At 51.0% G+C, this 10,571-nt stretch overlaps 1 protein-coding gene across 1 annotated transcript; it reads left to right on the forward strand.

Annotated features, from left to right (window-relative positions):
- The first annotated feature begins 141 nt into the window (after positions 1 to 141).
- On the forward strand, positions 142 to 9,757 carry LOC149339258 (endothelin-converting enzyme 1-like). The gene is made up of 5 exons (XM_089550906.1): positions 142 to 516; positions 2,995 to 3,191; positions 6,119 to 6,374; positions 7,380 to 7,523; positions 8,480 to 9,757. Exons 1-5 carry the CDS (start codon positions 142 to 144, stop codon positions 9,755 to 9,757), a joined length of 2,250 nt encoding a protein of 749 aa, XP_089407032.1.
- Positions 9,758 to 10,571: the final 814 nt, after the last annotated feature.

The raw sequence follows: 10,571 nt of genomic DNA on the forward strand, positions 1-10,571 counted from the left end.
AGGAGAAAGACCAGCGAGGTCTCGAGCTCGCGTGCGCAGACGAAAACGAAGGCGCGCCATACCGGTCTCGCTCCACTCGGTCGCCATACTGCTTTGCCACACGACGACGCGGTCATACTGCTTTCGCCGAAAAGCTCAACTATGGCGTCTTCCCACGACCAGCCACGAGTCTCCGTTTCCAGCCAGGTTCCTTCCAGCGGAGACTTGGCCAAGGCGACGTACCTGCCACACGACGAACGGCGCACCGTCTCACGCGCCGGCCCGAGGAGGGCATCGTGGAACCGGTACGGCACATTCGTGTCGTCTCTGACGCTGATGACGCTGTTCCTGGCGTTCGCGCTGTCGCACCTTCTACGACGGCACATGTTCAGCTGCATGGACCCCAGCTGCTTCGATGCCAGCGCCACGCTGGACAGGTCGCTGCAGGACGCGAAGGGGGATCCGTGCGAAGACTTCTACGGCTTCGTGTGCGGCGGGTGGCAGCGCGCCAACCCGGTGGCGGCCAACCATTTCCAGGTTAGGGGAGCGCCCTTGTACTGCGTACCAGCTTAATGATTATTTTGCATTAAAAAGGTACAGCCGTCTATCAAGGGTGCATGCGACTCTTGTTGAGTTGTGTAGACGTAAGCCGCCGGGGTAGCTCAGTGGTTATGGCGCTCGGCTGCTGACCCGAAAGACGCTGGTTCGATCCCGGTCGTGGCGATCGCATTTCGATGGAGGTAAAATTCTAGAGCCTCGCGTGCAGTGCGATGTCAGTGCACGTTAAAGATCCTAAGGTGTTCGAAATTTCCGGACCCCTTCACTACGGCGTCCCTAATAGCCTGAGTCGCTTTGCTGAAACCATTTATGTAGACGCAGAGCTCTGAATACTCTCGACATTTGAGAGCACGCTGGACGAGCGGAGTATAGATTATTCGGTTTTTCGGCAATTACAGTGCTTAACGCGTTGACACGCTATGTACACAGTTGTGTATAAAGAAAACTCGCAGCTTTGTTTAAGATGGCTTTCACAACCTTCATATTGCAAATATTCTGGTTGTGCCACATAGCAAACGCGGTAAATAATTTTTCAAAACAGTGAGCGGGGTAACATGTCGTCCAAAATTATTGTGGAGACATATTTTGCCGCCAGTAGTAACATCGCTTTTTTCCGCAGTTTCTAGCGTATAATGTGCACTTTCTGTGCCATCCGCGCGCGCGTGCATGCATGCAGGCACGCACGCACGCACGCACAAACTCACACACACACACACACACACACACACACACACACACACACACACACACACACACACACACACACACACACACACACACACACACACACACACACACACACACACACACACGCACGCACGCACGCACGCACACACACACACACACACACATATGCGCGCACACACACGCACACACAGATACGCGTACACACACACACGCACGCACGCACACACACACACACACACACACACACCACCAACGGCTTTTCTCGTAATGGGACTGACTATTAATGCTTTGGCATTGAAAAACTTTCTTATACCAAGGCGCCATCTCTCGGCATCGCCCGCATGACTCTGGAAGAGGGATCTCAGGTGCATCTTCGAAAAACGTAGCGCGAAACACAAGACACAGGTAAGGTGAAGATAGGACACGAGCGCTCAGGTGGCCCTCTTACCTTGAGCTACGTCACTGGCTGTTTAGTTTCGCATTAATGGCTTTGCGCTCCTGTTGGAACTCCGCATGAGGAGTGAAATCGTTTTGCACCTCACCGTGTGAACAAGCTGGCGCAGTGTAACCGGAGGAGTTTTTATCTGCTGCTCAAACGGTAAAATGACTAACATCCCCTAGCTGTCATTCAGCGCGCATATCGCTGCCATTATGTACAACACTGAAGCTGCTACGCCAGTAGTCAGAGGCAGGCAGTCACCAGGTTTCTAAATTCCGGTGCAAAAATTTCCACGGGACCAGTGCTGAGCTGTATAGAGGACGCCAAATCATATCGATGAAGTACAAATTATATGTAGGCCAACTGTTCCGATGGACACATTTAAAGTCGGAAGATAAAGCAGTCACGACAGGACAATGGAGCTGTGCTTCAGCCATCTCCTTCGGCGTCGACTGCTTGCTACAAGATAGTTTAGCGGCGACCTCATGAACGAAATTTCGCTGCCTGAAATACTTGCGAGACACAGGACAGCGTACACACGTTTTTTTGTCCAATCTCGGAGCGAATAACCACGCTTCTCGCATGTTGCTATCGTTCGGATCAAAATGTGAGTTTGCAACGAACTCTGTCGCGTGCGTCTGACATTGAGGCAGTAATAAATTAACGTGGCAGAAGCATAAATAACATGATAACGCTACCGCGACGTCCCACGATCAAAATGTGCAGCGCTGGAATTCATTAACAACGAAAATTGAAGAGTTATAGCGCAACTTGTTTCGATAGAGCCCTATAGATTCTAAGTGCCCCTCTATGCTCCCACAGTATGAGGAGTCACGTAATGTCATCCGCGGTCAGGATCGACGCTAGCGCCCATCGCTCCAGTGGTGGGCATACCCAACGATTCTGAACAAAAGCATTCTTGAGCGGAAACCGTCTATGAACGCAATTTTTCAATATAATGTGAGATTTCCCTATGACAATCAATATATTCGCAGATCACCCGACGGCAGTCATGAATTTTTATCCAGTAACTTTTTTGCTGTCATCAAAAGCGTTCCCCATTGGCTCTCTATGGCAGTCTTAACTGTTCGATACGATCGATGAAAGCACTGTAAAAGAAACATTTTGCTATATATCAGAAGAATAGACAACTACCTTCAATATTTCCATACCAGTGTCTTTCAATTTTCAAATTTTGTATCCGAGAATGCTGTAAATGGGGCCCAGTACTTCGGAGTCATGTTCCTTGAAACCGTGTTGAGCCTCTGAGACCGTGGTCGTGCAGAGCAAACGCTTCATTCGTTCACCACTCTGGCCTCTCATGCGTGCAGGCTCTCCAACAGCGCGTAGCCCTAGCAGCCATCGTGAGTCTCATGCTGGAAGATGCTGACGGTCCCAGACCGAGGCAGCAGGTGGCGCGCCTGTTCCAGCGATGCGCACAACTGGCATTCAACCAGCAGCACAGGCTGCACGAGTTGCGGGGATTCCTGGCACGTTTCAACCTCAGCTGGCCCACGTCAGTACCCAGGTTCGTTGGTTTCAGTCTTCTTCTAACGCCTCCTTTATTATGAATGCCTGTCGTATGACTCGGTTTCCAATGGGAGCAGAGCATGGAGCAGAGCGAACCACCGTTCGCCGCCCATTCACGATGTGGTGCGGCTAGACTCCGCTGCACGGCGCCGCATGGCGCTTCCTCGATGCCTGCCCGCCGGGTGCCTCGATGCCTGCCCACCACGACGCCGTTGAACGACGGCGCGGCGGACAGGCATCGAGGCATCCTACTTCCTATAGCCACCGCGACGGGGCGCAGACCGACAGCTGCTTAACATATAAGGAGGAAGGAAAAATTTGCTGTCGGCTTTTCAATGGCGTACGTCTCGCTCCGCAGAATGCCTCGCTCCCTCTTCCGCGCGCTTCCTACATCTTCCGCTACGCGGAGCGCAGTGCGGCGGCACAGAGGAACACTACGGCACGTAGCCAGAGTGAGCTGAAACAGGCAGGAAAGCTAGTGAGAGGGTAATGGCAGAATAGAGGGGCAGAAAAGGGCTTGATTTGCCATTTTTGGCGGATATTTATAACGAAACATGTAAGTGCCACAGATTGGCGATTTTCACGAAATCAGCGCCGCGCTGCGGCGGTGCCGCGGACTATTCTAAGGAGGATGGTGCGCGAATCCGCGATGTTTGCTTCGTTGCATGAGTGGTTCCCCGACACGCTCAGACGTAGGTGTCAGAGTTCTGCTGTAAAAATATATCTTAGGAGCTCAGTTACGCGGAGGAGATAGAAGATGCGGTAAGCGTCTTGGCGCTAGTTTTCTGGTGCCAGCAATACTGAGAGCGCGGGAACAGGAAGTTTGCACGCTGTGTACTGGAGCGCGTGCAGGCACCCGAGCCTCTATTTCTAAAGAGATGATTTGCATGGACTTATGCAAATACGAGGCGCTATTTGTAAGCAACCATCGCTGAGCACATACAGCTAACGGAAACTCGAGGAGTTTTGTGCATGAATGGTCCTCTAATGGCAGGCCTTATTGGCGTACGTGTATGGTGATTTGTTATCTCCGGGTGGGGGTGAGGGTAATGTGGCTGATTTAATGATTTACTTGCACTTCGTTTCTTTACCACTTGGTTACTGCCCCACGCCTTCATCTTGACTGGGAATGTGCACTCAGACGGGCGGATGGTAAGAACCCAATAGAATCGGAGGAAATCTTGTCAGGGTGGTCTTACATTCATTGCATGTCTTCCACCTACTGCTCACTATCACAGAGCGCAATGAGCGGTTTCTATGAGAAAATAGTCCTCGGGTAAGGCGATCAGATATTGTTCTGGTTTTCCGCCTGTGCAAATGATTAAAATTATATATCCGCACCTAAGGTAGCACGTAGTCATAAGCTCGGGAAAGCGCAAAGCTGGGGCAGCCTTTGCGGTTAAAACTGACGTGACAGTGAGAACGTTTCTACATTGTTTTCTGCGCAAGCCGCACGACAGTCGATGAGTCTAGCTTGCCAGTAGTGCTAAATGCAAAAAAAAAAAACGCGCATCTGCTTCTGTCATTCACGCGTTGTACAAGTCTCCGACATCGATATTATTAAGTTGAAATTGTCTCCAAAGTCTCCAAAGTCCAAGAAATTGTCTCCGCCCCGCAATAACGCCAGCCGTATTCATATGCCAGAGAGCATTTCTTCCTTGTCTCTTGTTTGATTCTTTTACACTGCCGAACAACGAATGTCTGACTCACGCGAGGGCTCCAACATCGACAAAAAAGCGCGAGGTTGCCGCGAATTTTCAAAACAAGCACCTAGGTTGCGCTAAGAAGCAGTCCTCCGTAGCGTCGCCGTATTGAATAAACTGAGGCGCTGTTCTAATTCGTGAAAATCGCCAACAGCTGAGCGGCGAATCCAAAACATGCTGCGCGCACTGAATGAAGGCAGGCGAGAAAGCAGCCGCGCCAGTGATATATTCATGATTTTGCTCACAGCGCAACAAGAACGGGACACGGGACGAAAGAGTGACACAAACAAGCGCTTGTTTGTGTCACTCTCTCGTCCCGTGTCCCGTTCTTCTTGCGCTGTGAGCAAAATCGTGAATACTTACCAACTCGCCCGAATTTCTGCCTTCCTGTGATATATGCAATATCTTGCAAGTTCGATCTCTGAAACGGAAAAAAAGCTGCGTGGTTTTGCAGTAGTGGGAGCGTGAATCACTATAAATTTCACGGATAGTTTTTTTCCTTACGCCGTCCAGAGGCTGTGTATATCACGAACACCAGAGAGTGAAGGCGCTCCCTGGTGACGTGCCCATTGGGTGACTGCGCAATCAAGTGTCAGAAACCATACCACTGAATCGTATTTATACACATTTTTCTTCAAGACTATAACAAGCAGAGTTGCATGAAGGCACCCGGATTTTTTTTTCTCTCGCTCGAGTGTGATTCACATGTTTACTTTATATAGGGTTTATGTTCTGTCGACCGTAAAAAATGAAGGTTATTTGACCCAACTGTTGCTTTTTAAAAATAGCCCATGGTAGTCTACTTTATTTTTTTTTTGACTGGTAGTGCTGGCTGTATGCATCTAAAGCCTGGAATTGCAATTTTAAAGCACCGCAAGGCGTCCACTCAGACAAAAGAAGCCTTTGTGAACCTTAATTTTTATTGTGACTGCGATGATGCGCAAAAGTGCATCACGGACGTTACTTTATATTCGCCATTCTTTTTTTTTTTTTCATTGATGTGTTCACTAGGGTACTCAGTGTTCCCCGTAATGTTTATTGCATGAAGGCAAGTGAATGTTGGCCCTGCAGACTTCTGCCGGGTGTTCCTCTTTTAAATGAAATGGCTATGATGATTTGGCCCAGTATAGAAGTAATTAGAGGCCACACACTGGCAATTATATCGATAGCCACAAGTTGTCCGCCTCTTTTCCAACTGGTGTGCACGGGTGAGCCTCCGCAGGTCTAAGCTGGAAATCCTGGACACCCTGGTCTCCTTGTCGCTAGACTGGGGCATTTCGGTGTTCTTCCATCTGAGCGTGGACACGTACTTCAAGCGGCCCGGCTTCCGCACCTTGCACTTCGGCAGCAACCCGTACCTCCTGGAGTGGTTCGTGGCACGTAACGCCCTCCAGGAGAAGGGAGCCCTTCTCAACTACTTCGACCGCGCCTCTCTCATTCTCAATGGCTCCTCTGTATGCCGGGACACCGTGGAGAAGGTGAGCTGAGCTATGTGTGACGGAAATTGTCGACGTATGTATATAAACGAAGCCTCCATGTAAATCTTGCTTTTGAAGCGAAAAGCTTCACTAGGCTCGTCAACATCGCGCTTCGCGTGAGCCACTCCTCGGCGCCGCCGCGGCAAGCGCTACGTCGCCACTTCTCCTCCTCGCCACCGGTTTTCCCCTCGCCGCTGCCGCGCGGTCGCCGCCGCCGTCCCAAGAGGAGAAGGTTCTTTCGCTAGGCGTTGCGAGAACGCGTGAGCGGCGTCGGCGGGCATAAAAGAGGCGCAGACATTCGCCATAGAAGGAGGAAAAGAAGACCCAGAAGTGATGGCGAGAGAGATGGCTACTGCGCGCTCGCCTCCTCGCCACCGTTCGCCCTTTCGTTGCAGCCGCGTGTTTACCACAGTTGCTATGCATGCGGAAGGAGGGCTAATAACGCGCTTGCCTACACCGTTATCGTGGTGCTCCCGGTGCATTGTGTGCGAACTTCGACAGCCATGAAGTCAAACAAAGCATAACTGCAGCTTTTCGCTTGTATATACAGGCTGAACCAGAGCTAAGCCACTGACAATTTTTTTGACCAGAACAGCATGGAAGCTAAGTCAAGGGCAAATAATCGTAACTATCAATACGCCAAGATTGATCTTTCGTGCCTAATAACGGACGGGAAGTAGCTTGCCACAATACACGAGCGCCTATAAAACCAGCTCAAGTGTTGCGTCTAACCTGAATATTTCCACATGCGATTATAGGTGGGACATAGTTAACCTAGACTTCGGAGTATGAAATGCCGGCGTAATCGCATAACGTCAGCCATCATCGGATCCTCCAGCAGAATGGCGATATTAGAGTTAGCTCTCCTTGACAAGTACAGGGCAGTATGTAGCAGCGCCCCTTAAATTTCCCATGATATGACGTGTCCTCCACTTCATCACTGTCAACAGCTAGTCGTTGCTTTGCTAAAGCTATTGTGCGCTATTGTTCTCTTGTTCGACGCAGGTGCTCATGCTGGACAACCGAGTGCTGTCCGCTGTGGTGCCATCTCTGATGGATCCGCGACCCGACTCCGAAATGGAGTACGTTCCCTTCCGTCAGCTTGACTTCGTCACCGGCCCTTATCTCTCTGCTGCTGAATGGCTGCAGGTATGTTTCGCATCACGAAGAGGTTGCGAAAATGCGTCCCGAATATTTTAATGTAAACTCCGCGCTATTTCTCTCTTTAAAAAACGTATCGAGGACTAAATGCTTACTTTATATGACGCGCTCCTCAACTAAGCTTGCTTTTAAAGTAGGGTTTGACGGTGGAAAGATGTGTGTTAAATGACTTGACGGCTTTTATTAAATGTGACAATTCAGTGGGCTTTTGCAGGATGTTCTCCGCCTTTAGAGGCCGTCGTCATGTATCCACGGCTTTTGTTTTCAGGTAATGGCTAGCATAATCCTGCTAAAATTCCTGCTAAACCCTGCTTAATAAATAATGAAATGGCGTGCATGCTAAAGGAACGCTCGGGGTTTAATTCACAAAAACCAAAACATGATATCGTGCAGCACGATGGCGTTTCATCTCTCTCCTTCGACACAGAGACGAGGCGTGTCCGATATCGCAGTATACAAGGTGTTTCACCTGAAATGAGATTTTTGAGTTTTACATAGCGTCGTTCAGCGATGATGCGCCTCAGAATCCTCATAATACACCTCAGACGTGTTAACTCGTAGGTTGGTTAACTAGTTAACCAAATAGTTATCTTTTAACTATTACAGGTAGACTCCTTATTTATTGACCGGTTTGTATCCCACCATAGGTGATGTGTTTATCAGTTTTCAGAATTTTGTAAAACTGAATTCCTAAAATTGAAAGAAATTTTAGGGCTGCCCTCGGGTGAAACCGAAGCCTCGCGGCCAGAGAAAGAGCTAGGCACGCCTACGAGCACGCGTCACACAGCGGCGTGCTTGACGAGTCACGGCTTTTTCGCTAGCGCCACATCTAGTGCTATAGCGCACTAATTGCAAACATTTATCTCACGTGGGGCCTACAGACGAGACGGAATGTACTGGTTCATCCGGAGTTTGTGTCAGCAATATGTTTCACTCATTCGCAGGTGGTAAACAAACACCTACCCGTTACCCTAGATCTGGACGACGAAATCTTCGTCCTGAACCGGCGGCTGCTCCAACTGCTCGCGTGGTTCATCGCCGGCTTCGACGACCCCTCTGCACTGCTGTCGTACATCACCTGGCACTTGGCGCGACACGTGGCGCCCATGACATCGTACCCACTGTCACGCGCCCAGTTCGAGGACTACCCGAACGTCCGGACAGAGTCGGGGTCCACCAGCCATAGCGCCACGCTGGGCTACATGATCGGCCGCTGCTACGTGGACGCCGACTCGAGACTGCCGTACGCCTTCGCGCACGTCTTCACGCATCGCTGGCTGCCCAAGCGGACAGTGCGCGACGTGTCCTCCATGCTGTCCGGCATCCGGTCGATGGCCAACGCCACCATGGCCGCCGTGTCCTGGATGGACGAGGAGACCAAGCGAGCCGCCTTCGAGAAGCTGGCCACGCTGCGTTCCATCGTGGGCAGCCCCGAGAACCTGACCTCCGACCACGCTCTGCTGCAGCTCTACCCCTACCTGCCTGAGCTGCGGGGCACGTACCTGGAGATGACGCTGGCTCTGCACGTGGCGGAGCTGAATTACGCCAAGCGCTTTCTACGCTCCAACGGCTCATCGCCTGACCGGGTCAACGTGCCGCTGACGATGGTCAACGCCTTCTACCTGCCCGTCTACCACGTGGTGGTCATACCAGCGGCCATTCTCTACCCGCCCTTCTACGTGACCTCTGACCCGACCTCGTACAACTACGGTAGCCTCGGACACGTGCTAGGCCACGAGTTGACGCACGCGTTCGACCCGGACATGGGCCTGTACGACCGCGATGGGCTCCGTCACGACTGGTGGACTCCCGCCTCGCGCAAGTTGTTTGAGGCCAAGCTAGCCTGCTTGCGCAGGCTGTACAACGATATTCCGTGGTCCGGCGGCGTCAACTTCGGCGACCACGCGCTGTCCGAGAACTTCGCCGACAGCGGCGGTGTGCTCAAGGCGTACCGCGCTTTCCGCGCTGCGTCCAAGGCGGGGACGGAGAGTGCCGGCGACGCTGTGTCGTCGCCGCTGGCGCGCTTCAGCGCCGAGCAGTTGTTTTTCGTGAGCAGCTGCTTCAAGTGGTGCTCGCGGGACGATAAGCAGAGCCCCGGCTGGTACTCGCCGCCGCGCATGCGCTGCAACGTTCCCCTGCTGAACATGCCCGAGTTTGCCGAGGCGTTCGAGTGCGGCGCGGGAAAGACGATGAACCCGTCGACGCGCTGCGACTTTATGTGAACCGTTGCTCTCGCCGCGCGATATATTGGACATCTGTGCATATTTGAAAATTCTATCTGGGTCAAAATTGCTTATGCGTTCAGTAATTCGTGAACAGTATTGATCGGATTGAACATAGGTATATAGAGCAAAATCGTTCTCCACAGCGCTGTTGGTCAACACTTAAATTAGAAATACGTGGCCTGTGTTTTATCCGTTTTGTAAAACACAAACTCTTCCATATCAGTGCTGTTGTGATGAAAGCCAGGCTTTATGATGAATGTTGATATCGCGAAGCTATGCATTTTCTGCTTGCGGCGTGCTACTTTTCGCTATGAGTGTATGTGGAATGGTGTTGGAACAATATTCTGTTGAGAATGCGAGCGTTCATTAACGCATTAGTGGACGAAATCAACGCAGCGAGACACCAACGATCTCCACTTATATCTGCATCTTTATGGAACCGCCTGTACCTGGGAATGTAGGCTGTTTGCAGAACATTGCATCATGGCATGCGGTATGAGCTGGAGAACGTAGCCTACTCGATCAAGTGCTTGTAGAATTCGAGATAGTCTTCTCTCAGCGGCTGATTAACTGCTTCACCAGCCGATAGCCCTACTTTGGTAGTTGCCTTCAATATTCCAGTACTTCGGAAGCCAGCAAACCAGATAGTAAAAAAATTTAACAAGTTAAAATTTTATTCAAAGCATATCGATTCCATCCACAGTAGTGGCATCAGCGTCTTAGATATACCGCGCCAATAAACACTCGAGAAACTGCGATCACATTTGGAGACGTGACGTGAATGCTGTCAAATCTGCGGCTTCAAGGTGCA

Source organism: Amblyomma mixtum, chromosome 6 (assembly GCF_055824585.1).
Source record: "Amblyomma mixtum isolate Tamu chromosome 6, ASM5582458v1, whole genome shotgun sequence".
NCBI lineage: Eukaryota > Metazoa > Arthropoda > Arachnida > Ixodida > Ixodidae > Amblyomma > Amblyomma mixtum.

Excerpts from the sequence above, each read along its gene's own strand:
- LOC149339258 (XM_089550906.1), top strand. The coding sequence starts at position 142 with ATGGCGTCTTCCCACGACCAGCCACGAGTCTCCGTTTCCAGCCAGGTT. Across the intron at positions 517-2,994 it reads TGGCGGCCAACCATTTCCAG|GCTCTCCAACAGCGCGTAGC; the intron begins GTTAGGGGAGCG and ends TCATGCGTGCAG. Across the intron at positions 6,375-7,379 it reads GCCGGGACACCGTGGAGAAG|GTGCTCATGCTGGACAACCG; the intron begins GTGAGCTGAGCT and ends TGTTCGACGCAG.